The sequence below is a fragment of the Gopherus evgoodei genome, chromosome 3 (assembly GCF_007399415.2).
Source record: "Gopherus evgoodei ecotype Sinaloan lineage chromosome 3, rGopEvg1_v1.p, whole genome shotgun sequence".
Lineage (NCBI taxonomy): Eukaryota > Metazoa > Chordata > Testudines > Testudinidae > Gopherus > Gopherus evgoodei.
This window is the reverse complement of record NC_044324.1, coordinates 171,814,311-171,842,259: the sequence shown is the minus strand read 5'-3', so window position 1 is coordinate 171,842,259 and position 27,949 is coordinate 171,814,311. Positions and strand designations below refer to the sequence as shown.

Here is a 27,949-nt window from a genome sequence, read left to right as displayed (position 1 = left end):
ACAAATATATTCATAAATGTACTAATCTCCCTTCTCTATTGATCCATGCAAATCCATAATGTGAGCGCACAAAGCATTGCTGATTTCTGTTGCATGTGAGCATCCTGCTCCAGCTATGACAGGTGCATTTTCTGGCTGAGTGTTCCGGTTCAGCAATCTATTACTATCAGAGGTCCGCTCAGTGACAAATGGCTCACATTTGGATGCACAAACTTTGTGAAGAGCACAGCAAGTCACAATAATGTGGACAGCGTTGATGTAATTGGAATCCAAATGGTTCTGTAAACAGCACCAGCAGGATTTCAATCACAGAATCACAGAAATGTAGTGTGGAAGGGACCTCAAAAAGGCATTAAGCCTTGCTCTTTGAGGCAGGCCCAAGTAAATAGAGACCATCTCTGACCCGTGTTAGTTCAACCTGTTCTTCAAAATCTCCAGTGATGGGGATTCTTAACCATATCCCACCTTAGTCGTCTCTTTTCCAAGCTGAAAAGTCCCAGTTTTACTAATCTCTCCTCATATGGGAGCTGTTCCATAACCCTAATCATTTTTTGTTGCCATTTTCTGTACCTTTTCCAATTCCAATAAATCTTTTTTTGAGATGGGGCCACCAGAGTTGCATGCAGTATTCATAGGTTTATATGGAGGCAATATGATATTTTCTGTCTTATTAACTATCCCTTTCCTAGTGATTCCCAACATTAGCTTTTTTGACTGCTACTGTACATTGAGTGGATAGTTTCAGAGAACTATCCACAGTGACTCCAAGATCTTTCCTGAGTGGTAACAGCTAATTTAGAGCCTATCATTTTGTTTGTATATTTGGGATTGTTTTCCAATATGCATTACTTTGCATTTGTCAACATTGAATTTCATCTGCCATTTTGTTGCCCAGTCACTCAGTTTTGTGAGATCCCGTTGTAACTTTCTGCAAACAATCTTTGCCTTTCAGTCCTCTGGACCCTCACCCATTCTCCATGAGTTCTCAAATATAATTGCTAATGGTTGCAAGATTGCTTTAGCTAGTTTCTTAAGTACTCTAGCATGAATTTCATCATGACCACCTAAATATACCTAACTTCTCTAAATAGTCTTTAACCGGCTCTTTCCTTATTTTGGCTTTTGTTTTTGCACTTTGTTGCTAATATTAATTGAGTTGAGTATCTGGCCACCATTAACCTTTTTAGTGACGGCTGAAGGAAAATAAACATTAAACGCTTCAGCCTTCCTGAGGTGATCAGTTATTAGCTTTCCTTCCCCATTAAGTAGAGGACCTGTGCTCTCCTTTGTCTTTTATTTTTTTATCCTAGTATGTTTAAAAAACCCTCTTCTTGTGTCTACATGCGTATGCTGTTTTGTACTCCTCCTTAGCAATTTGCCTCAAATTCCTCTCAAGTGCTGTGGTATGGATAGTCAAGCTTTCTCACAGAACTGAGTAAGGTCCTGAAATGAGGATAAGGCATTTCTGTGCACCTTCTCCCGATGAGGTAGTTGCTGGAAGGTAGGGTTGGGAAACGCTAAGCTTACTATCACCATGGTGCTCAACTAAGATTACCAGGAGTAGTGAAAGGAAAATGGAAGTTAAGACTTGAGCAGCACAGGGAGACTTTCAGAAAGATTAACCTGTCTCCTCATTCCTCTTCTCTCCATCGGTATGAGCCCACTTTGGGGGGAGCTAGCCTGCCTCTCTGTTCATTGGGATAAGCCAGCCTCACTCCACCCCAGTCTAGGCATCATTAGAAGGGCAAATGGGTCAGAGCTAAGGCTCACCTATGTCTATCTACAAGACAATTGCCATTCTTAACTCCATGTGGTAGAGTTCAGTGCCTATGTAAGCAAAACAATGGAGGGAAGAGAGGAGTAGGAACATAGGAGGATTACTGAAGTACACACAGTCCTATCTAAACTACACCAGGTTTTCTTAATTCCCACAGTGAAAACGCCAGAGCTGCCCCCAAATCAGTAAGATTATCCTTGCCAGGCCCCCCAGCAGTAGGTGCTTTAGCAGTAGGGTGAGGATCCAATAGTGGGGAGAGAAGTGTGAACAGAGGTTTCTTAGGCTAGGTCCACACTGCAAAATAAAGCCAGGTCTTTGGGGGACTCAAGCCACAGGCTTGGTATTTGTAGAATTTCTGAACGTGGGTCTCACTTGTGTGTCCACAATGCAGTAAGAGAGAGACGTGGTGATCCTATATTTGGCTCCAGGGAACATACTTACTTTTAATAGTCCTAGCACTCCATCAACCACAAAGTTCACTAACCTGCCCTGGTGCGTCTCACATTAATATGGAGTAGTGTGTATGGTATTATTAGGGGATATCCTTTAACGAGCTAAGAGAGATCCTTTAACTTTTGTTATACATTATCCTTTTGTTAGTGGCACCTTCAAGATACTGTGAATTTGTGCTTTAATTAGTTCAGTGTTGTGTGTTTCTAATGATAGGTTTATTGCAGTGGTTCTCAAACTTTTGTACTGGTGACCCCTTTCACATAGCAAGCCTCTGAGTGCGACCACCCTTATAAATTTAAAAACTTTTTTTTAATACATTTAATACCATTATAAATGCTGGAGGCAAAGTGGGGTTTAGGCTGACAGCTTGTGACACCCCATGTAATAACCTCGCGGCCCCTTGAGGGGTTCTGACTTCCAGTTTGAGAACCCCTTGTTTATTGTATATAACAGTCCAGAAATATAGTAGATAGATGGATCTGTAAGGTAGGAATAACAGTACTTTCATCTGATATATGCTACTATCAGTTGTTCTTATAATTCAAATTAATTTGTGGATATTCATCCCCCTGGTGAATTTGTTCCTTGGTCTTTATTTTACTCAACTATGTACCTTGTTTGGGTATGTATTACAAATGTAAAAAGATTCCTTTAAAAATTGATTCCCCCCCCCACTCTATTCACCAGAACCAACTGATGATGATGTGATAAAACATATTTTGAGGCTGAGAGGCAAACTTGGCTGGCAAACGGTATTACCACCACGTGGATATGTAGCTGAAGAGACGAAGGCTACTATAATTCATAAGATTGCACTTCGGGTAATTTTTCTTTATTTATCTGTTGAATTTTGCCTTGTGAAAATGAGAATTGAATGTAACTTTAGTTAAAATAGTTCTCCCTTGCCTATTTTCCCCCCTGAACATAATTCTTTCCTTAAATCAGGAGAACAGAATGCTCAGCATTAGTAAAACGTTAGTAGGATTGGGGTCTAAACCTTTAAAATCACAAGTCATATAGCCTATGCCTTGTAAGAGGTAGAGACATTTTGGGGAGTGGAAGGAGTGAGACACCTTGAATAGTGATGCCTGGCCGTGCTATATTTGTCTCCAGATGTCCTGGGAGGGAATAGTAAGAAGTGGCCTTTAATAAAGCCTGTACTGTGAACAGCATTTGCCAGATATTTCTTCACATTCACTGGAGTACTAATAGCCAAAATATGTCTGTCCCTTTGTAAGTGCAGTAGTGATGGTAAGAGGTCTCCTTGTGTTCTCTCTTCAATAAAGTGCACTCTTACAAAGTCAGACATAGTTTGGGCCTCTTTATGCAGAACAGCAAGTTATGCAAGTCCTAGTGGGGCAAGTATTCTTTGTCATCATCATCAACAACAACAGAAAAACAGTCTCTTTTCATTAAAAATTCTTCCCTGTTTAGAACTGTTACTGATGCCGATGCAGCTGCATTGGTGGTAGTGCAGTGGTAGAAAATGGTTGGTTGGTTTTTTTGTTGTTTTTTTAAAGTTCAGTGTAGACAAGTAATCTGATGTGCAGGAACAAGGGGCACCTTTTCATCCATCTGGATCTTTGTATGCTGACATTTATATAATTGTGATCAGGTTTGAAAGGTCAACTATTGTTGCAGGAAATCAGAAAAATCTGCTTCATAGTACAGTACTAGGTATTCATTTATTCTTTCACATTTGTTACCATTGACCCTTCATTTGTTAGTATTTTGCATTTTTCTTTAAAGTTCTCGCCATTGCATCTTCACTAATAGAAGCCAGGATGGCAGTGCTAGTGTAGACAGGCAGCTGGTGTCTGTTAGCATTATAATCACCAGCCGTAATGATGGTAGTAAAATAAGAATATTGAAGAAAAGAAAAAAAGCCTTAGTTGCTAAGTGGCTGCTCCTTATTCATACACAGATAGTAACAAAATGGAGGCCATTTGGTAAATAAAATTTTGATTTGGAATGTAGTAGGAGATACAGGAAACTGATTGTAGGCCTCCTGTATAAACCACAAGTCTTGACAGAATTTGATTTTTATCAGTAAAGGCTGATTTCAGTGTGTCAGCTGAAATTATCATTATCAGTCAGTGTGATTGCAGTCCTCCCCCTAGCAGCACCTTACAGCTGCATGGATCAGATGTCAACAGCACAGCAGCAACTCAGAGAGCCCTCCGCAGCCATGCTGCCATGGGCCTGCTCTCTCTCTCTCTCTCTCCCCAGGTAGGAGACCTGCCAGGACCCACTCACTCACTCACTCTTGGGACATCAGAACTATAGAGGGTTCCCTGCAGGGCTGAGTGGCTGCTGACATGTGGTCCCTGCAGGCACAAGGTTGGGGGCAGGAGGCTGCAGTCCTAGCAGAGCAGAGACTCCTGTCTAGGACAGCAAAAGGGAGGAAGAGAATGAGACCCCGACAGGAGCTATTAAGCAGTGGGATGGCCTCCCCTGTACTGGGGGCTCATCTGGGCCACTGACTCCCTGCTGAAATTTAAATTAGATTGATTTAAAATTGATAGAAATAGGGAAAAAAAAAGGTTACAATAGATTTCCATCAAAATTAAAAAAATATAAAATTCTGTTAAAACTAATAACTTTGTGGTAGAAGAAGCCGTCCAAATGGTTTGATTATTATTTCTTCCCATCGTAAGTCATCAGTGTCAATTATTATGTGGTTCAAGACATTATATATAAAATAAATAGAACACTGGTTTTCAACCTTTTTTTCATTTGCAGACCCGTAAAAAATTTCAAATGGACATGCGGACCCCTTTGGAAATCTTGAACATAGTCTGTAGACCCCCAAGGGTCCGTGAACCACAGGTTGAAAACCACTGTCATAGAACATCCAACTTGCAAGATATCTATTAAATTGCCATGTGTGGATAGCTTTTCTAGAGTGCCTGGCATTTGGGATGGTGTGAGCTTTATACTTCTCTTACCTGTTTCCCTTTAGGAGTGAAAGTAATTGCATTCTTTCAAAAGTGGTGATTATGCTTCTATATTTTGATCAAAACTGATTGAAGTGATATTGCCTTACTGCAAATTATTTAAGTACTGAACAACACAATACTTGGTTTCTAGAGGAAAGAAAATACTACATAAATATCATGGTAACAGCAATTCAAAATGCATGGAAGGTGTTTAGAAATCTGGTTTCAAATAATGTAGTACTTATAACATTGGCAAAGTTTGTTGCATCATAGTAACTGGTTGAGAAGTATAAGGGCTTCCTCCAGTTTAACACCCTCTGTGCATCTTGATATAGGTAATAGGAAGCCAGATTTTGAAACATTGACTCCATGAATGACTAGCTAGCTACCTGGTTTACTTGTGCAAATGAAAATTTTGCACAGGAACCTGCTTCTGCATGCAAAATGTTCCTGCCCATTGTTAGAGGCAAGATCAAAAATATACTCCGCAGCTTTGCAACTTTTGATTCAAAAGTTATTCCTCTATGTCCCTACAAGAAGCATAATAATTTGCTAAAATGTAGTTCATTTAACTTGAATTTATGCCATATTTTCAAAACTACTAGATAGTAACAGTATTTAGAATATTAAATAGCACCTATTTTTCTAACATTCACAAAGTGCTTCACAATATTAATTGATTAAACCTAACAATGCTCCTATAACAGGGGTGGGCAAATTTTTTTTTGGCCTGAGGGCCACATTGGGTTTCGGAAATTGTATGGAGGGCTGGTTAGGGGAGGCTGTGCCTCCCCAAACAGCCAGGCATGGCCCAGCCCCCACCCTTATTCTCCCCCTCCCTCCGCTTCTCACCCCTGGAACCCCTGCCCCATCAACTCCTCCCTGTCCTCTGACTGTCCCCCGCCGCCCCATCCAACCCCTTCTTTCATTCCTGGCTGCCCCACCCCAGGACTCCTGCCCCGTCCAACCACATCTTCTCCTTGACCACCCCCAGAACCACTGCCCCCTGCTGCCCCATCCAACCCCCCCACTTCCTGACTGGCCCTCGGGACCGCTGCACCCATTCAACCCCCCTGTTCCCTGCCCTCTGACTGCCCTGACCCCATCCACACCCCTTTTTTCTCTGCCCCCCACCCTGAACTCCCTTGTCCTCTATCTAACCCCCCCTGCTCCCTGCACCCTTACTGCGCTGCCTGGGCTATTCAGTGGAGTAGAGAAAGATCTAACATGATCCAATGGCTGGAAGTTGAAGCTAGACAAATGCAGCCAGGAAATAAGGTGTACATTTTTAACAGTTTGAGTAAGTATCCATTGGTACAATTTACCAAGGGTTGTGGTGGATTCTCCATCACTGATGATTTTTAAATCAAGATTGGATGCTTTTCTAAAAGGTGTATTCTGAGGATCATTTTGAGTAAATTCTGTGGCTTGTGTTATATAGAAGGTTAGGCTAGATGATCACAATGGTCCCTTCTGGCTTTGGAATCTGTGAACATTTAAAAAACTCCTGTCATGGAACAGAAGAATAATTGGATTGATGCTGCTTGAAGAGCTATATGATGTAATAATAGGTAATTTTCCAGCTAATTCTGATGCCATTATTCACCATTCTGTTTTTAGTCAGTCTGTTTGAATTTATTATCTACTTAGGGTAAAGTACATAATCAATCTGTAATTATGAAAAATAAGTGGTGCAGTAACTTAATGCATGTATTCTTTGCTAACAGAGACCTTTATTACTGAAAGATAGTGGAGAATATATATATTGTCTCAGAAGAAGCAGGAACAACCCTAAGGCTCCCTATAATCCATACGATCTTCAAGTTGTCTCTGCAAATTCAGCTAAACATAATAAAGAATATTGGACCATTACTGCTTCATTTGTGTCCAAGGTATCTATATAATAATTTCAGAAGTTACATGCACAGCAGTAATTGTAACTCAAGAGTTTTGAAACTTTTTTGTAGAATGTATTCACCCCACCTCCCATTTATGATCTTACAACATCCCAGTGGAAATTACAGTACTTGCATATTTAAATCATACATTATGGCACTTGAACTCCATCTAACGTGTGTGCCACACATACAGATGGATGAGTTTGCTACTAATGGCTGCAAGTTAACAGACCTGGGCCATTTTTCTCAGGCAGAAGAGGCTTCTGCTTTTAGACCTAGAGTTCTGGGTTTGATCCCCACTGTCAGTGAGCTATTGAGGGGCATCACATTACACTTATATAAAAAAGTAGTATTGGGAAAGTATTTAAGGTGGATTTTTCAAAATTGATCAGCATTGGCCTATATTTGCTCCCTTTGAAGTCTCTGGTAAAACTCCCATTGATTTCAGTGGAAGCAGAATTAAGCCAACACTGAGCGTTTTTTGAAAATCTCACTCAGTGTATTTTTATCTGCCTTTTAGTGATTTACAGCTGGAAATAAAGAGAGGGAGTCATTGCTGTAAGACCAGTCAGTTGTCCATGGACCACAGTTTGGCTAAGGCCTATTAGAAAAAGAGCACTGCAATAATCTGTACAGTCTATTTCGATGGTGCTGAACTTGATGGGGAAACCTGGGTTATTTTCCATTAGCTTAAAAGGTCTCCTTTAGCACAAGTACTAGTAACTTGTAGTTTGGAAAGATAGACTGAATGACTTAATAGGTTATGAGTCACTGTCCCTATGGATGCTCCACTTCAGGTGTGTGCATGTCCATGCGCTTTCAATCAGAGATTCTTGTCAGCAATATCTATTGGCCTGTGCCTGTGCCCTACACATTCTCATACTCTGGTACAAGAATATACAGGGAGGGAAGGATATGCCACCGCCCCCCTCCTACCTTCACCTCTGGTACTGACACCTATAGCTCCGCCACTGGAGATAGATGATATTGCCTCAGACATTTCCATCCAGGTTTCCACCACCTTCCCATTCAGCCTTCCTCCTTTAAGGTATATCCCAAGGACGAGACCCCATTAACCAGTCGATGACTGACTTGTCAGCCTTAGCAGGAACATCTTTGGGGCCTCGCTCCTTTTCCTTATGCCCCCACAGCATTTTTCTTTTTGGACACCTTGTGCTCCTTATGGTGGCCAATTCTATAAGGTGCCCTCATGCAAGAGGACCTACCAAATCAACAGCCACTAGCACCTCAGGATTCTCTTCCCAGGAAGAGACACTTTCATCTGACAAATCTTCTTCCTCACCAGGAAAGATGGTTATGCCCCACCCCCATTCTCCATGGGTGACTTCAAGATCTTACAAAAGTTTAGGAAAAAGAATCACAGAGGCCTTGTGGATCCCGTTGGAGGAAATATAAGTACAGTGCTCCCGGGTGGATATTTTGCATATCTCCTCTCAGGCAAGGCAATCGTGCTCTGTCAGTGATGCTTTACTTACTATCACGAACCTGTATGATATAGGAAACACAGGTAACCATTCCACCCACATGCTGACTAAAAGTACTATGTATTGGCCATGGATTCAGAGTATTTTTCTCCCATCCCTCCCCTAATTCTTTGGTAGTTGATACTGTTAATGAAAGGAATAGGTGGTATTGGTCCAGATCATCTCCCTCCAATAAAGAACTTAAATGCCTGGACCATCTCAGTTGCAAAAGCTATTCTTCAATTGCTCTATAATTTAAGATTGCCAGTTGTTATGCCTTGATGGTGAAATATGACTTTATAAATTAGAGCAAATTCTCACATTTTATTGATTTGCCTCAAGACTAGAAGGAATAGTTTCAAACTCTCATTACTGAAGGCCAGATGATTGCCAGATGTTCCCTGTAGACTTTTCTTGATGTGGCAGACATAGCCTTGTGCTTTATGGGAACTCTGTGGCAACTCTTTTATGTCAAAAGATCTACTGATCTCTTTGGTATTAGACTACATACTATTGTCCTGTCATCATTAAATTGATGGGAAGAACCTTTGAAAATCTGGAAGGGAGCATCCTTCTTTCCAACATTGCCAGCAATACACTGGCTCACTAGGCTGGGATACAGTGTAAATTAAACTAACTAGCGACTGAAAGATTGAGTGAGTGCTTGTGAAACCAGATAACAGGGAAAATAAAGAATCTTGGCGGTTCTGGCTGGAAAAGAGACACTGACCTTATTCCATTTGCGTTAAGATTGCTTCCAGACCTGTAATGCATAAACATTATGGGTCGCCCTTTTTATACAGTATTGATACAAGATGCCTATAATCAGGACTCACCATGGAGAATTCTGTTGTCCACTCAATCCTGAAGAGCCATCACTAGATTCAGTCAACCTTGCCGACTGCTTCTTGTTGTAGTACTCCCTTTTTGAAGAAGCTAATATGAAAGATAGCGAATAGCAGTCCCAAAGTGCACCTGTCCACTGGCTGTGACCTTAATCTTTACCCAATCAGATATCAGTCCAGGATATGGAACTGAAATGATGCTGATGGATGATCTTCACATTCTCATAGACAAGGAACAATCATCTGCTCTCTTAGAGTTCTTGTGTTTGGTTCAGTTGATCATAGGATGCTGCCATCTCATCTGAAAGATGGGATAGAAGTCAAAGGAAACCATCTCAATAGTTTAAAATCCTTTGGGGCTTAACTCAAAGGATGGTGGTGAACAACTGTCACTTTGCTTATCAGAATGCTTACATGTGAAGTGTACTATAAGACTCACTTCTCTCCCCTCTCCTATTCAATATTTACATGCAGTCTCTGGAAGAAATTGACACTCTTCGTGCTCAGTTACCAACAAATATGCAAACAACAGCTCTGTTTATCCTTCACCGAGGCCCTGATTTAGATAACCATCCCTAAAACTCACCGAAGTAAATTGGGATTGAGGATATGCTTTTCAATATAGGGATGGTCTTAAGCACATAAGTAATTTCTTGATTTGTGGCCAAAGCATGAACATTGTTATCACACAGCTATCCTAGGCTTTGAATAAGATAAAAACATGGATGAGGATGAATTGGTTGAAGTTAAACAGAAGCAAAGTGAAGGTTATGATGTATTGGTTGGCAGAGGATAATGAAAAGCTTGCTGAAGAACTGGCTTGCCCCATTTATGTTGCCACTAGTCAATATATATCCCCAAATAATCAACAGCATCTGCATTCTAGACATCTTTATGGACTCCCCACTGATGCTGAACTCGTATAACACCAGTATTTCAAGACAGTTCTGCAATTCAGCACCCGATATACAACAAGTGTGAGTGCACAGAGGTAACTCTCTCAAAGAGCAACGATTATTGATGTCACCTCTTTCTTAGCAGAGGTCCTCACTGAGATGATGATGCTTAGGCCCCTCTTCTGAGTTGATGCAGTTATTTTAAAACCCTGTATGAGTAGCTGAAATTGTTCCTTCCACTATTCATTACTTTGCATGTATCACTATTGAACTCTGTCTGCACTCATATTGTCCTTTCATCTAATTTGGTTAAATCTTTTTGAAGTTCCTCACAGTCTTCTATGGATTTGACTAACCTAAATAACTTTATCATCTGCAATTTTTGCTGTGCCACTGCTTGCTTCCCTTTACAGATCATTAGTAAATGTATTAAACATCACCAGACCTCGTACACAGCCTTTTCTTGAGGGACTTTGACAAAGACTTTTTGAAGAGCTAAATAAATTATGTCAATACAGTTCTGTTCTGTTAGGATGTTAAAAGAATTTTATAGATTAGTGGCACAATTTTCCTTTGCAGAAACAGTGCTGGTTAGACCTTTTCATATCAGGCTCTTCCAGGTGTTTTATTGTATTTTTTATTACTGAGAGTGCATCATTCTCTCTCTTTTCTCCCCCCCCCCACTTGAACATTGAGTCAAGTTTAAGCTGTTGGTCCTTCAATATTCTGGGTTAGAATAACTAAAAGATCTCCTTCAAGGATTCTGAGCTTCAGGAAGCACTATCCTTACATGAAACCTTCAAACTACAAGAAACTCTGTACTTTTACTGTTTGAATAAACTGTAATGACCAATGTCCCTGTAGTGTGACTATCTAATCTAGTGGCATTTCTAAAGCACCTATCAAAGTAATGTCTAACTACTGTTTCCTGGTGCAGCTAGCAGAGATTGTTAATCATTATGAATTGTGTGGTGGTGATGGCTAGAAAATGAAATGAGATCATCATACTCACTCTTAACTGTAATTTAATCAGAATTTTGACTGAAGATCTCTTAATTAAAAAGTTTATTGTGCACTAATCCTCTCTGAAATGTAGCCTCACAATCACATAGGCACTATGAAGCAAGATATTTGACATTACAGAGAATGATTTTTTTTCCCCCTCCTGAAATCCTCTTTCAGTAAATATGATGGCAAGCCTTTAAAGCCTTATCACCAGGTACACCTCTACTCCAATGTAATGTGATCCTCTGGACCCCAAAAAATCTCACCGTGTTATAGGTGAGACGGCGTTATATCTGGGTAAGGAGAGGAACCGCTTGCTGCCCCAGCTTACCTCCGCTCTGCCTCTGCCTCCTCCCTGAGTGCACCACCGCCGCTTCGCTTCTCCCTCCCTTCCAGGCTTGCCGCGCCAATCAGCAAGCCTGGAGGGGGGGAGAAGCGGAGTGGTGGCGGAGCACTTGGGTGGAGACAGAGATGAGCTGGAGTGGGGAGCATTTCCTCTGTGCCCTCAGCTACTTGCTGCGGCCCTCTCCAGGGCCTCCCCACCCCAGCTCACCTCCATTCCACCTCCCACGAGTGTGCCGCAGCTCCGCTTCTCCGTCCTACCTCCCAGGCTTGCCGCACCAATCAGCTGTTTGGCATGGCAAGCCAGGGAGGGAGAAAAAGCGAAGCTGAGCGGTGTGCTCATGGGAGGAGGAAGTGGCGGAGCAGAGGTGAGCTGGGGCAGGAAACGGTTCCTCTGCGCCCCTCCCTCCTTACTTGCTGCAGCCCCCCCGTCCCAGTTCACCTCCGCTCTGCCTCCACCTCCTCCCACGAGTGTGCCACAGCTCCGCTTCTCCTCCCTCCCAGGCTTTCCGCGCCAAACAGCTGATTGGCACAGCAAGCCTGGGAAGGAGGAGAAGCGAAGCTGCAGTGCGCTGGTGGAAGGAGGCAGAGGCGGAGCGGAGGTGAGCTAGGGCAGGGGGCCCCAGGGAGGGCCGCAGCACGGAATGGACGGGCATGGAGGAACCACGTGCGGTAACATGAATTCAGATATAACGAGGTAAAGCAGCCCCATCCCCTGGAGTGCTGCTTTACCGCATTATTATCCAAATTCATGTTATATAGGACCTCATTATATCGAGGTAGAAGTGTATGTCATGAGGTATAAGATGGGTCAGACAGACAGATCCTCTTTCAAGTGTTGAAGTATCAGTTCAGTAAAAACTAATAGCATTTCACACAAAGACTGATCCTTATTATGGGATGAGACTTGATTGTCTTATCACTTTTTGCTGTGTAGATAACATTCTGTCCTTGACTAAAGCCCCGTATCTATGGCTTGATTCAAATTGCAGATAAAGGTATTGCTATGTTTTAAAAAGAATATAAGGAAGCAGTCTAGGAACAGTTATGTGGCGTGATGTCAAGACCTATTGGCTGTGTCTTGCTCTGCATTAATTCTTGAACTGTTTCCTGTGCATGCAGAATGCAAACATAACAAAGTCAGGCTTGATTAGCCTTGGTTTTTATTATTGTTTTTTAATATTCACAAGAACAGTTATGTCTTAGAGTCCTGTCTTATTTTGGACTGTAAAAGGGAACTTAAGAACCATTCAGACTGTAGTATTTTAAACAAAATGATAGTTTTATGTGATCGTCTGCCAAAAAGCATCCTTTGGATCAATTGTATACTGTGTGCTTGAAAAAAAATAATTCTGCATTAAACAGTATGGACGCTTTATATAAAAAAAGAGCTTGGTTCAAAAATGCTTGTTCGCTACTAATAGCATAATTTAGCAGTAATAAATACTGATTTGTTATATCCCTACATATAACTGATTTCAACAGAAAATATATTTTTATATAAATGTACTTTATTGCTGAAGCTTTTAATTATGTTTTTCATACCTTCTTAATTTGTAATTTGAAATTAAATATGAGGAAAGAAATAGAACAGTTAATTTGCTACCTATAAACCTCGTGTACTCTTTTTGAGTAGCATAGAAATCATGTGACTCGAGAGTCACAGTGCTAGAAAGAGATGGTTTTATATGTATTCCCATCAGCAAACAATGAAACATGCTGTGTCCATTTGTATGGGAATACAGAGAGAGGAGGGATATATTTGTGGAGTTGTAGAAAAAACAAAAATCTTTTGAAATGCAAAATTTTGGCTATCTGCAGTTAGCTCTTCTGGTAACATAGTATGTTGCAATGTAGGACTCCGTGATTAATATCCAGCCTAATTTATTCTCTCACCTCAAACATGAAGGGTCTCAAAACATTCATAAGTATGGTACTACTCTTAGGCACCGAGAAGGGCACATACTGTCTAATTTGTGAGCATCCTCTAGAGCCTGGAAGAAAGGATCTTCATGATCCTACACAAGCATAGCAGCTCTTTCACCTGCTGTTTTTCTGTTTGCCTGCTATTGCCATGCAATTGCTATTACTAACCGGATTTTGTTTATTAGGGCAGTTAATAAAATGTCAGATTTACTGTGTAGCTAATAAATTATGTATTGCAATAGTGGAAACTCCATAATCTCTCAAAGAAATGCTTCTTGAACTCCTGTTTAAGATGAAGTAATGACTATTTATTTCTTTTTTCTAGTTTTCTGTAGTACACAAAGCAGAAGAAATGGAAATAATTCCTGTAATGGAATGGCTATGTGAAAGACAACTTTATTACATGATATGTAATTTTAATGTGTTTTCCAATAGCAGGTAAGAGAAAGAGAATTAATAGATTATAATACATTCTAATATTTTTATATAACTTAACAATGCCTTAAAAAAACCCTACTAATATCAGGCCTGCAATAATTTGTCAGTTTCATAAATTGATATTTTTCCATAGTTACGTTATTTAAGGATGACTAACAAAGAAAAAAAAAGTATGCCTTTTTTAGGATTCATTTTTCTTTTCTCCTGTTTTTTCTTTTGTGTGTGTGTCGGAAGATTTTTTGCTTCTTTATTTTAACCTTAGACTATCAGGTATGCCAAGCCATCTTTTTCATTTTTGTTAGAAGACTTCTCAAAATCAGGTGTATGGTATGCAAAGTGGTTTTAATCTTTCTTTCATGGTAAAGAATGCATGAAATGACTAGCACTATTCAACCCACATGTAGAATGCTGCTGAGCAATCCATTATGTATTAAAGATTAAAGCAAAATCTTTGATACTAAAATTGTCTTGTTCTTCTGATTTGGTATTGTGGATGCATCCATAACAATGACATAGTTAAAGATTGAGTTAAACATTTCACTTAAAGCAAGATTTAAAATCCCTCTTGTACATTTTGATTACGTGGGCTTCCATTATCAATGTTTTACGGTTCCTGGCTTCTGATTTATATTCATTACTGTCAATTTCCTATGTGTTCCATTCAGTCATAAATATATAGTTTTTATAGCTGTCTTTACTTCCCCTCTAAATCAGGTCAGTTTTTTAAGCCAATACAGCCTTCTTCCTTGGTTGTAGCATTTAGGCTTCTAGTAAAGAGTTCTTAAACAATTCCCAATAATCATTTTGCATTTTTCTGGTTAAATTATTCTTCACAGTTGATTTGGCTCATAATTGTTTTCAGCTTTGTGAAATTGGCCCTTCTAAATTACTGTGTGTGTGAGTATATACATATTACTGGTCTGGACTTTATTCTGTTTTCACATTATAAATGTGATGAAGTCATGATCACTTGTACCTTAAGCTATCATTATTTTTTAGTTCTGTGACGAGTTCCTCTGTATCTCTCAAGGCCAGGTCTTATACAGAATCCCCCCTCATGTTGGCTACAATACTTCTTGAGTTGGGAAATTATCTATAATATTAAGAAATTCCAAGGCTGTTTTAGTACTGGCAGCATGAAAGCTCCAGCATGTGTCGCTCAAATTGAAGTACACAGTGATTAAGCAGCTTTTTTCTCTACACGTTGTAGATAGGTGCATAAGGAATCAATCAGCGTGTTCCCTAATGTGATATGGTAGTCTGTAGCAGGCACCAACTAAAATTCCATCTTGTGCTTTATCTGTTAGGACATTGATCCATAAGCATTCAGGATCATTTTCTTCTGAGATATTGGTGATTCAAACAAGCAATGTCAGTTTTAACATGGGGTGCCATTTTCCCTCCCCTTTTTGCTTACTCAGTCCTTCCTAAATAGGTAATAGCTGTTGATTTTAACATTCCAATCATGAATTATTCTACCAGGTCTCAGTAATACCAACTAAATCTAATTTATACTCATAAATGAACAATTCCAATTTTTCTTGTTTGTTACCCAGCCTCCTAGCACTGGTGTATAGTTAAACAATTTCTTCTCTTCATGTCCTTTGATTCCTTGACTAATTTTGTTCTTGATATCTTTATTCTGTTCTGAGAGCTTATATCACCCCTCTTTTTGCCATCATGTTTTATTAGTTTACCCCCCCTCCTGGCTACTCTGTCCAGCCTGTTCCTGAGACAGTTGGTTCCCCTTCTTCTGTGGTGGAGGTAATCCAGTCTATACAGCCCTCTCTCTCCACAGAATGTGAACCAATGTTCTAAAGAACCAAAGTCCTCCACCATTTATCTAGCCAGTGGTTAATTTCCAGAATCTTCTGCCTTCCTTCGCTTGCAGGACAGGCAGGATCTCAGAAAAAACATTATTCTTCAGCCCACTTCCGAGTTCCCTGCAGTCATCTGTTATCTGTGAGATATTCTATGACTTTGTGTCATTAGTGCTGATATGGACCATCACCAGTGGAGGCTTGTCCAATGACTTCAAAAGCCTGTCTAATCTTAGAGTTATGTCTTATGTCTTGAGTCTGGGAAGACAGCATGCCATCCTCTGTCTGCTTTCTCATGACCCTATAGAAGAGGAGAACTACAAATTGGATCTGCCATTTCCACTGGTACCAGCACAAATATCTTTCCCATCTCCTATCACTCCAGCTTCGCCATCCCCTCTGGATGGACACAAGCAGTTTCGAGAGCTGCTGTGCAGGGTGGTGGAGGAAATTCAGATCTGCCTAGAGGAGGTCCAGGATACACAACATAAGATCCAAGACATTGTATAACCCACAGGATCCAGCTGAGTAGTGCTCCCAGTAAAGGAAGTGATACTGAAACCAGCAAGAGCTGTATGACATGCATCAACAACATGCGCCCCTATCCCCAAGAGGACTGAGAAGGGTCACTTTGTCCTGGCAAAGGGAGTGGAGTTTCTGTTTACACACCCGACACCGAACTCTCTAGTTCAGGCTGCAACAGAAAGATCTAGGCAGCAACATCCAAGAGCCCTGCGATAAGGAGGCCAAGAATCTGGACCTGCTGGGTAGGAAGATATTTACATCTACTAGACTGCAGTTGAGAATATTGAACTATCAAGTGCTGTTGGTCAGGTCTGATCTTTTGAATTATTCAGAGTTCTTAGATTTTTAAGGACAAATTACTTTAGCAAGATAGGGATCAGTTTCAGCTCTTTATTGATGAAGGCAAACTGGTGGTCAGAACTGCATTACAATCTGTGGTTGATGCACTGGACACCACATTAAGGTCAATGGCAATTGCCATTGTGATGTGCCAAATATGACTATAATCTTCAGGGCTTCCCAGGGAGATCCAGAACACTGTGGAGGACTTGCCCTTCGAGGAGACCAACCTTTTTCAGTTAAAAGACTGATAAGTTTTTACACTTACTAAAGGACTCAAGGGCAGTCTCCCGCCCCCACTCCCTGGGTGTATATATACAGCAGCTCCAAAGAGGAAATAATTCAAATAAGCCAATGCCTATGTCTCAACTGTTTATCACTAGCTATTCTATGAACTGTCTTGTAAAAGACAGAGGGCAAAAGCCATGATACCCTGTATCTTCCAAATCAACCACATCAGCCCAAACTCACCTCCTGAAAAAGATACTTTTGACTGGAGGCTCTGGTGTTGTGAACCACTGTTGCGGTCTCCACAGAATCCTCATGTATCCTTTTTGTGGGTGTAGCCATATATCACTCTTTCCCCACAACTGGAGTGCAATAACAATGAACATGTGGGTGCTAGATATTATCCATTACATTTACATAATCCAGTTTCTCTCTGTACCCTCTCAAAAAAACCCTTCCCTGTCTCCTCATCAGGGACCATATTCATAAGGAGCTCCTCTGTCAAGAGGTAGAATCTCTCCCATAAATGGGGAGCAATAGAATGGGGTACTTCTTTAACATCAAAGATAAGGGTTCTATTTGAAATATTTCCTAGTTCCCAAAGAGAAGGAAGGGTGGAGGCTGATTTTCTTGATTTCCCCCCCCCCCCAAATTATAATTCTGTTTGGTTACACTGGTATTGATAATACCTTCCCTACAAAAAAAATACATGGTTCACAGCTCTCAATATGAAAGATGTGTACTTTTCATGTGCCATAATCACCCCATCCACAAAGGATTCCTTTTTTGTCAGTTCCCAGGGTCTTTAACAAGATGCTTGTGACATTAATAGCCAGACTGAGGTCCCAGGGCACTCACTTGTATCCTTTCCTAGATGACATCTTCATCAGAACTCCAACCCAAGCAACAGAACACAATGCCACAGTCCAGTCTCTGAATTTGCTTCAAGCATATGGATTTGTAAACACCAAGAGTAGCTGCTTGGCTCCCTTCACCTGGGAATAGAAATAGACTTCTGTGTCAAAGGGTCTGTCCATCGCCAGGCAGATTTTACAAGATACAGAACCTGATATCCAGTTGGTAAAATGTTCAAATCTGACCATAGCTCAATGTCAACAACTAATGGGCTGCCTGGTTTCATGTATTGGAGTCATCCCATGGGCCATATCAGGTGCCTCTAGGCCTTTCTCCTGAAAATATGGAACTTTTCAGCAGAATGCGTGCAAAGTTCTGAACTAGGTACTAATTTCGCTAAAATGATGGACAGTCTCACAGAACATTGCAAAGGTCTTCCCTTTGTCTTAAAGATGCACAGGTACTCACAACTGATGCTAGCCTGAAAGGATGGGAAATGAATCTGGGGCACAGAAAAATGCAAGGTACCTGGAACCCCAGGTGAAGTTAATCAAATGTCAGACTGGCTCAGGAGATGCACAGTCAAAAACTCAGGATGGTTCTTGAATTAGTAAGTCTTTGCTATGATTGTCAAGAGTTCAGACTTCTGGCAGTCAACCTGTTAGCCAATCATAAGAACACAGAGTGGCCAAAGTATCTCACAGGGATGCAGATGCCAAATCTCTGGTGACGGATGCTCTTTTGCACAGATGGCTACAAGGCCTGCCATATACCTTTCCTTTTCTTTCCATTTCTAGGAAAGGTGATCCAGTAGATAAGATGAGGAAAAGGCAGTAGTGTGTTAACTCCATGTTAGCTAAGGAGATCATGGTTCTTCAACCTGATTGAATTGAAATTGGAGCCACCAGTGTAGCTACCGGTGAGACTAGACATCATTGGCCAAGGCCCATTCTGCCATACATTCTGCCTTCTGTCATCCTGGCTGTTGAGAGGGAAGCTTAGCTATGCTGGAATTATCCTACAAAGTGATTGGAACCCTACTGTCTAGATGAGCCTCAACATTAAAAGCTCAATCTTCCATTTTATTAGGTTTAACTCATGGTGTCAAGAACACAGCAAAAATCCCAGTGATCCTGATATCCCAGGTATCCTGTGTTGATCGGTTCTTTCCTGCTACCCAGAATGCATAGGTTCACAGACTCTTGAGATGAAGTAGTATGTCATTTATTTGGTGCTTCAGTGAGTGATCAGTCCACTGAAACAGGGCACAGCATAGGTTTAAATGTAAGCGTGTTCCCTCATTCATGAGCTCGCCTTAAATACATTGTTAAAAAGTTATTCATTTATATATTGTATAAACACTTTTTCTGTCTTAGCACTAAGATTAGTTTGCTAACTCAGTTGTTTAACTGATCGTGTTGCTGACCTAGTTGTTTACATGATCAGATTGCAGGCTCAGCATTTTACCTGGCTGTTCTCTTTCCTTGCCAGACAAGCAGGCATCTTTCCACATGTCCCAACATCTAAAGTATACATTCTACGTATTACATCATTGACTTTCTTTAGGAAAGAATAGACAAGGGATTTCAGCCTGGGTCCATAGTCTGCCAGGTATGAGCTATAAGTAATATCCTATTTGTGGGATTGTTTGGTTCCTTAGCTGAGACCCCTTTGGTATCTATATTTCTCAGAGTAGTCAGACTGGCTAAACCTGCAGTTAGACCAGTTTTTCCCAGTTGGGAGATACCAATCGCACACCATTTTGAGCCACTGACATCAATAGCTCCATTTTACCTATCCACTATAATCTGTTTTCTAGCTGCCGTGATGACTGCTAGATGAGTTTCTGAACCAAAAGCTTCATCCATGCAGGACCCTGAGTGTGTATCATTACAAGTTGGTGCTAAGATTCCCAGAATCACTCTTGCCTAAGGTGAATTCATCTTTCAGTGTTTCACAGAAGACTGTCATCCTTTCATTCTGTCCAAAGCCACAGCGCCCAATAGAAAAGCTGCTAGCACACTTTGGATGTTAGAGCGCTAAAGAGCTATATCAAGCCTACTGAATCAACAAGAATATTGGGCTTCTTATTTGTATTTGATGTGAAGTGCCAAGTATCCAAGCTATTGCTAGCTAGGTGGATCAAGCTATGCATCGTTCAGGTATATAAGGCAGCAGGTATTTTTTTCCAGACATCATCCAGGCATGCTGTAGTCTAAAGGACCTATGGCAAGTTTGTGGGTGGAAAGGACTTGTGTTTCCACTGCAGAGATCTGCAGGGCAGCAACACGGTTCTATATTAACACCTTTTATTAGACTACTGTGCAGGTTGCAGGATTGTGCAGGTGTGCGTCTAATAATAGCATTACTATTTTTGAGTGAGTAAGTTTGGGAGAGGGGGTTTCCCAATCTCATTCTGTTTTGTGTTTTATCCCTCCCTACTTTGGTTCACTACTTGCTACTTCCCATATGTATCAGAACTGTGGGAAATGCTGAGATGAAGAATGGTAAATTTCTTACCTGATATTCCTTTCTGCTAGCAACATTCTCCCACAATTTTACCCTCCCTGGTTGGCTTCCTAGTCAAAGGACAGTATTTAATTTCAGTATTCATGTTTGAAGGCCACAGCCTATTGTACATAGTTTATTAGCTGGTGTTTACTAACCATATTCTGTACACTTTTATACAGTTTTGGGATTAATCATCTGGCAGCAGGCCAGAGATTAGGGGCCTGACTATCTCAGGCTCTGCTACAGCTTTGAACTGCTTCCAGAAACTGCACACAGGAGGGGAATACGCTCTACATATCATAACTATGGGAGATGCTGCTATCAGTAAGAAAATTATTAGGTAAGGAATTTACCATTTTCTTGTTTCTAGAATGAAGAAATATTTTTTCACCTGGAAAATCAATGTTCGAAGAGCTAAGACAACCAAGAGCAAGTAAGTTGGAATACAAAGTATTGTGAAAAAAAATTAAAAGGATCTGAACGTTCTGAAATGTATCTGTTGAATAAAGTGCAAATTAATATTTCAGTGTTATGTCAATCAGCAGTAAACGATTACAAAAAAATCGCTAGGGCATCTTTATTGTATTGATGCCTGCATGGCAAAAATTATTGCAATGAAAGTTCAATGGTACATCTATATTACTGTAAAGCATAATATCACAGAGGACTGTCTTTTTGTTGTATGTTTGTACAGAGCCTAGCACAATGAGGTCATGGTCCATGACTAGAGACCCAATATGCTTTTCATAGATTCTAAGGACATTACTATGGTAATACAAATAATAATAGAGTATGGATGTCAGGGACTCTAACCCCCAGACGGCAAAGTTCGTTGTCTGACCGCGAGAGAGACAGGCAACACCAGCAAGGTCTGATCAAAAGCTCTTTATTGACAAGTGCACGCATCAATAGAGAGCAGCTCGTCTCCAGAGAGAACCAGCCTGCTCTTTACATCTTAGTATAAGCCTATATAGACAGTTCCGTCGCTTGATAAATTATTCACTGGAGCAACCCACCCCCTTCTTTTAACAACTAGAAACTAGACACCTTTTAGTATACATGCATGCCTAAAGTTAGAAATGTAGGGGAGTTAAAAACAAACAAAGAACAAATCCAGGGAGTGAAAACAAGGAGGCTGGGAAACTAGGGCTCTTATCAGTTCTTCGAAGGAGCTGCCCTAACACAGCATATCTGGTACTATGCCAGGAATGCAGCTTCTCTCTTATTTCACTTTTTCCCAGCGCTTGTGAGACATGCTGCTGCTTCTCAGTGTTTTCCACTCAGGAATTACCCACAAACCTCTGTTAGCCTGACTTTGGTCAGGTTGGCTACCTGGTTGTGTCTGCAATATCTTTATTCAGGCCTAACATGAGTGAGGTCTGTTCCACCCATATAGTGTAAGAATTATCAGGTTCATGCAGATGGAACATGGAGGGGCTGAGGGGAATTCAGTCCCTATGCTGGGACCAGAAGAAACAGGACCTCATAGCCACTTTCTCTATCCCATTCCCATTATGGTCTTCCTCATTAATACATAGACACAATCTATGGCATGCAGAGGTGCACAGGCCTATGAGTGATGCAGAGGATCTTGCACTGGTTCTCTGCACAATGAATGAATTTCTTTCTCTATGGAATATACAACAGAAGATTGTGAGTTCAGGCCAATGCCTGCATAGGGGAGTGGGCATAATGAGTTCTGCTTGTTACCCTGTCAAAGAAAGTTATCAGGTTGGTTTGACACAATTTTTCTTGACAAATTCCTGCTGACTGTTATTTATCATCTTATTATCTTCTAGGTGTTTGCAAATTGATTGTTTAATTATTTCCTCCATTATCTTCCCGAGTACAAAAGTTAAGCTGACGAGTCTGTAATTCCCCACATTCTCCTTATTTTCCTTTTTATAGATGGACACTAATTTGGCCTTTTTCAGTCTTCTGGAATGTTTCCTGTCTTCCATGACTTTTCAAAGATAATTGCTGATGGCTCAGATATCTTCTCAGTCAGCTCCTTGACTATTCTAGGATGCATTTCATAAGGCTCTGGTGACTTGAAGACATCTAACTTGTCTGAGTAATTTTTGACATGTTCTTTCCATATTTTAGACTCTGATCATACCTCATTTTCACTGACCATTCACTATGTTAGATGTCCAATTGCCACCAACCTTCTTGGTGAAAATTGAAACAAAGAAGTCATTAAGCACCTCTGCCATTTCCACATTTTCTGTTGTCTTTCCCCCCTCTCATTGAGCAATGGGCCTACTCTGTCCTTGGTCTTCCTCTTACGTCTAATGTATTTGTAGAATGTTTTCTTGTTTCCTTTTATCATGTGGACTGATCACATGTACTTGTACAGTCATAGCAGCCATTAGTTGGAGACTCTCTGTAGTGTTCTCAGGAAGACTCCTCAGGTGGGAGATAAGCATCTCCTAAGGCCTATTGTTTTTCCTAATGGCCATTGCTCTGAATTGGTCCTTCCCCACCCACTATCTAGACTGAAAGCATCTTGTCTAGTGGGCATTCCCCAGGTGTAACTACATTTGAAATACAGAAACATAGTCAATATTCATAACTTCAGATACAAAAATGATACATGCATACGAATAGGATAATCATATTCAGCAAATCATAACTTTTTCAATGACACCTTAGATGATTTATCTTGCATACATTACAAGTGTCCTAATGATATTGTAATAATATCACTGCAAAGAATATGGAGTGCAGTGTCAAAGGTATGTTTAAGCTAATGAGATAGTCTGAGGAATCAACACTGGTTCCAGAGGCTGGGCAGTAGGTTGCATGGTCCCATCTCTGCACCATGAGTATTTGCATAGAGGACTGAAAATAGGGTCAGTGCATGGGCTCTGTTCAGACTCTGGAGGCTTCAACAATTGGATCCCTGCTCAGTAGTTTGGCGAGGGAGAGTCCCCTCTTTGCTACCTGTGTGTGTGTCAGTGTGCATGTGGGAGAAGGCTACATATGATCTGTCCCTTCCTTTGCACATTCATGTGTGACCTAAGCACAATCTAACTATAGTTAACATAGTCTGTCTTTACCTTATTTTCAGTTACTTAAATGGGAAAGGCATTGGGAGTCATTACTCAATTTTTAATCTGTATTTAAATTCAGCCATTTTCATTTCTGTAAATAGGAGTTATGAATGATTAAAAACTGAATAAGAATTCCAAAATTTTGCTGATTGATTATAGAAGTGAGAACATAATGGTTTCATTTATAATCTGTAAACTTCTGTAAAAGAGAGATAGTGGTAACGTTTTTACAGTAATTATGTTAATTAGGTACAGTGAAGGAGGCACTGTTGTTATAAAGCCCTATTTTCAAATGCTAATAGCTAGCTGAAAATTTTACCAGTTATGGTTTTCTATTTTCCTGTCAGCAGTTTGCCCAAATGCAGTTTTTTTTTGTGTGTGGAAAGTTTGTCATCATTATTTTGGGGCACTGTCAGACTATCCAACTATATTAAAATTGTATCTTTAAAAAAAAATCAAATTTACTCTTGAATAACTAAAAAATGGATTATTTTCAAAATGTATCCTGCAACCATAGTACCTTGTACTTTTAATTATTTGTATTACCATGGCATCTAGTACTGCAGTCTCATCACATCCCACAAGCTAACCCCTATTCCTCTACACACTTAGGCATCTGAGTAACTTTTTTTTGGTGGTTAGTTCCACTAAACTCAACAGATGAAAGAAATGGAGACCCTATTGAAGTCCATAGAAGCCATAGGCACTGACTCCATGGAGAAAAATTAGCGGGTACTTAGCACCCACCACCAGCCAAGCTCCCCCTCTCCCGCCCACTCTCCAGCAACTCTCCATCACTGGGAGCCTCGCTGATCACTCCTCCCCCTCCATCCCAGAGCCTCCCACCCGCCACAAACAGCTGTTCGCACGGCAGGTTGGCTCTGGGCAGGATGGGGAGGAGTGGGGATGGGGGACACTTGGGAGGGGGTGGAAAGAGGCAAGACAGAGCAGAGGCAGGGGCTTCAGGGAAGAGGTCGAGTAGGGTTGGGGTCTGGGGGGGGGCGTTGAGCTCCCCCCGGGTAGAGGGGAAGTCTGCGCCTATGGTAGGAGTTTTGATTATTCACCAGCATAAAGTTACAGGTATAAGTATTTGCAGGCCTTTGGCCTATGATGACTTAGACCATGTTACTTCTTGGATAGGAAACCTCTAGAGAACATCAGGATGCTACATTTGGTGGCATTCTTCCTTCATAGTTGGAGTTTGAGATCCTCATATAATATGGAAGATACTGTAGAAGTTCAAATTGTTCCAGTCATTTGATTATAAACATTAAGTTTCCTACAGCTTTAGGACCTGATCCAAAGCCCTTTGGAGTCAACAGGAGTCTTTCCACTGATTTTAAAGGGCTTTGGGATCAGTCTTTTATGAGGATAACTGCCTTCAACATGTTAAGATACTAGGTTTAAAATAACGTTTAATCAATAATAGGAAAATAATTATATGTATCATAAAGAGAAATTCAGGCTGAGAATACTAAAGAATTAAAAGGGGGAAAACAACATGGAGTTCCAGTTACAGTATATTTCTATAGTGTCCACTTAACTGTTACAAAAAGAGAAGCACTTGTATACATTTTACACCTTGAGATGCTTTTCTTGTTTCCAGAACTATGATGTACAACCAGCTTTTTTTGGCTGATGAATTATTTCTGAGCTGCTTGCTTTATATCCAAGGTCTGTGTGAAGATGCATGTAACATTAATTGCTGCAAAGGATCAGAAGATAATGCAATTTCTTTGATAAAGGTGAGCAAAGCAGCAGTATTTTTAAGTGTAAATACACCAAAAATTGTTGGCTCCGTATCTCACACAGCAGTAAATATTAGTGATGAAAAAAGATATGATAAGATATTCTTGGATAATTCTGGAAAAGAGCAACAAAGGCATTTGAGGTATGGGGAATGTGAGCACATGACTGGGTATAGAATTTTCATTCCAACAAAACAAGTGAATGGAGAATTGGGCGTCAGCTTGCCAGCTGATAATGGGAACTGATTTGAAGTATCTGTTTAAGAATTGATGTGCATCATTTAAAGTGTGTGAATTGTACAGTGTGTCACCAATACAATGCAGTATATTATTGTGACTTGAAATCATTTGTACTAAGATAGATTTTAAGATTTTAAGCTTTTTGGGACTATCTCACTTGTGACTTTGGGCATGTCACTTCCCTTATCTGTACTTCCATTATCTCATCTGTAAAATAGGATAATGACACTAACCTCTTTTGTAAAGCACTTTTGAGATTTATGGATGAAAAGTACAATATAAGAGGTAGGTTTTACCCCACTGTTGTTATGATTATTTCATTATATGTGTATTGTGGGGCCTTGATAGGGGCCTCCAGGTGCCATCTACCACAATACAGAAAATAAACTATGTAAATACTAATGGAATCTGCCATAAAGCAACAAGGTGATCCGAAAAAAATTAAGTACCATATTATTTTCATTGCAATAGGAATCTAGTGTTGTTTTAGGCAGTTTTTTCTATATTTGACCATTGTAAACCAGCTGCATTTTATGAATTTTAAGTATAATTTTCACAATGATATTTTATTTGTTCACTGGAATCTTCTTAGCTTACTTTTCCTTTTGCTGTGTACCCTTCAATTCTATACAAAATATCACTGGCGGAGGGATAGCTCAGTGGTTTGAGGATTGGCCTGCTAAACCCAGGGTTGTGAGCTCAATCCTTGTGGGGCCATTTAGGGGTCTGGGGCAAAAATCTGTCTGGTAATTGGCCCTGCTCTGAGAAGGGGGTTGAACTGGATGACCTCCTGAGGTCCCTTCCAACCCTGATATTCTATGATTCTAAACTAATATTTCTTCATTGAGTGGTTTTCTAGATGTCTTCCATTCATGATATTGCACATCCCTTAATGCCAGAGATTGGAACTTTTTTGTTGCTAGCTGTCGCCCTGTTGGTCCACGAATGCTCCTGGAATGCCCCTCCTATTCCATCTCCGAAGGCATAAAGAGACAGGGTTGACTGACTGCCACTTAGTTCTTTCAACAATGGCCTTAGGTTAGAGGCAGAACACTTTAGCAGTCCCTTATCTGTTTTAAACTTGAGCAGTTAGGTGTTGTAAATAGTTTTTGTTTTAGTCAGATAGCTTTAGATAAGTTCTTTGTTAGTATTTTAGTGTTAGCTAGTATTTTTAAAAAGCACCTAACTAAACATTTAAACTAGGTGATAGGCAGCTATGTGGGCTCCTAAATCTCATGGTTTTAAAACATGCCTTTCATGTAACGTTGCCTGGTCAGAGATGCTTGTAAGTATTTTTGTATCTAGGTTAGGGGCATATTCCTAATAAATGTGCTATCTGCTGTTCTTTTGGCTAGCAGTCTTGGAAGAACAGGGAGATTAAACTGAGGATAGCTCATCTCAATTGATTAGACTCTTCCTGTTGGTATACATACTTCCACCTTTTCATGTTCTCTGTATGTATAAATATCTCCTGTCTGTGTGTTCCATTCTATGCATCTGAAGAAGTGAGCTATAGCTCACGAAAGCTCATGCTGAAATAAATTTTTTAGTCTCTAAGGTGCCACAAGTACTCCTGTTCTTTTTGCGGATACAGACTAACATGGCTGTTACTCTGTAAACTGAGGATGTGTCTCCTGGACAGATGTGAGACCTGACTCAGATCCTGGTGAATCAGATTAGTCGATCTCCAGTATTCCCTCTACAAGTAGTGTTTCTGTGGCAGTTAAAAATCTTTGGCTGAAAAGGGACACATTTCTTTCTCCAGATCCTTTGAAGAAAAAGAAAACAAGATGCAAACTGCTGTTTTGGAAGGCATAGATAGGTGTTTTCTGAAGCCCTGAAGCATACCTCTGAGAGATTGGTACGGTTAAAGAGAGTGCCTTCAGATCATTCTGAGGCTTCTGTGCCACCTCTGCAGGTAACAGTAGCATATTCTGTATGTACTTCATTGGGTACTCAAGGATTTAATAACAGGTGCACAGATACCATCTCAGTTCGATGGTGCTGCTTCCATGACTACTTTCTTGTTGGTATTGTGTATAACTTTACTGATCAGTTATATAGCTCCAGCATCGGTACTGATTACTTCAGCTCTCATATACATGGTACCATTAGATTTAGTGGTATGTGACCATTCAGAATCATCAATACTGGCTCATGCTGACAATCTACTATTGGTGCCATATATGGGTGAATCATTGGTACTGGCTATTGAACATCTGCCTGCAGGATCTGGCACTCGCTTAATGAAGACTGCTCCTTGCTAGTCATCTTGGTTTGAGAGAATGTTCGTTGGCTTCTGAGGCAAGTTTGGAGGGATATCTTTCTTACCCACCTGCCTATGGTTCCCAAGATTTGTCCTAAAATCAGACTTCAGAAGTCTTCCCAGAAGGATTATATATTAGATTCCAAGGCCAGAAGGGACCTTCTGTATAATGCAGGCCGTGGAACTGCCCCAAAATAATTTCTGGAGCATATTTTTTAGAAAAATATTCAATCCTGATTTTAAAATTGCCAGTTACTTATCCTCACTGTTAAACATTTATGCCTTATTTCCAGCATGGATTAGTCTAGCTTTGAATTCCAGCCACTAGATCATGTCATACCTTTCCCTGCTAAATTGA

At 40.5% G+C, this 27,949-nt stretch overlaps 1 protein-coding gene across 1 annotated transcript in view; it reads left to right on the top strand.

The window, feature by feature from the left end:
- The window catches only part of DNAH14 (dynein axonemal heavy chain 14), a 496,436-nt gene that overhangs the window by 32,157 nt on the left and 436,330 nt on the right, over window positions 1-27,949 (top strand). The window contains 5 exon segments of the mRNA XM_030558364.1: window positions 2,918-3,051; window positions 6,897-7,061; window positions 13,891-14,003; window positions 20,652-20,714; window positions 24,944-25,082. Of these exon segments, the coding sequence (XP_030414224.1) occupies window positions 2,918-3,051; window positions 6,897-7,061; window positions 13,891-14,003; window positions 20,652-20,714; window positions 24,944-25,082 (614 nt within the window).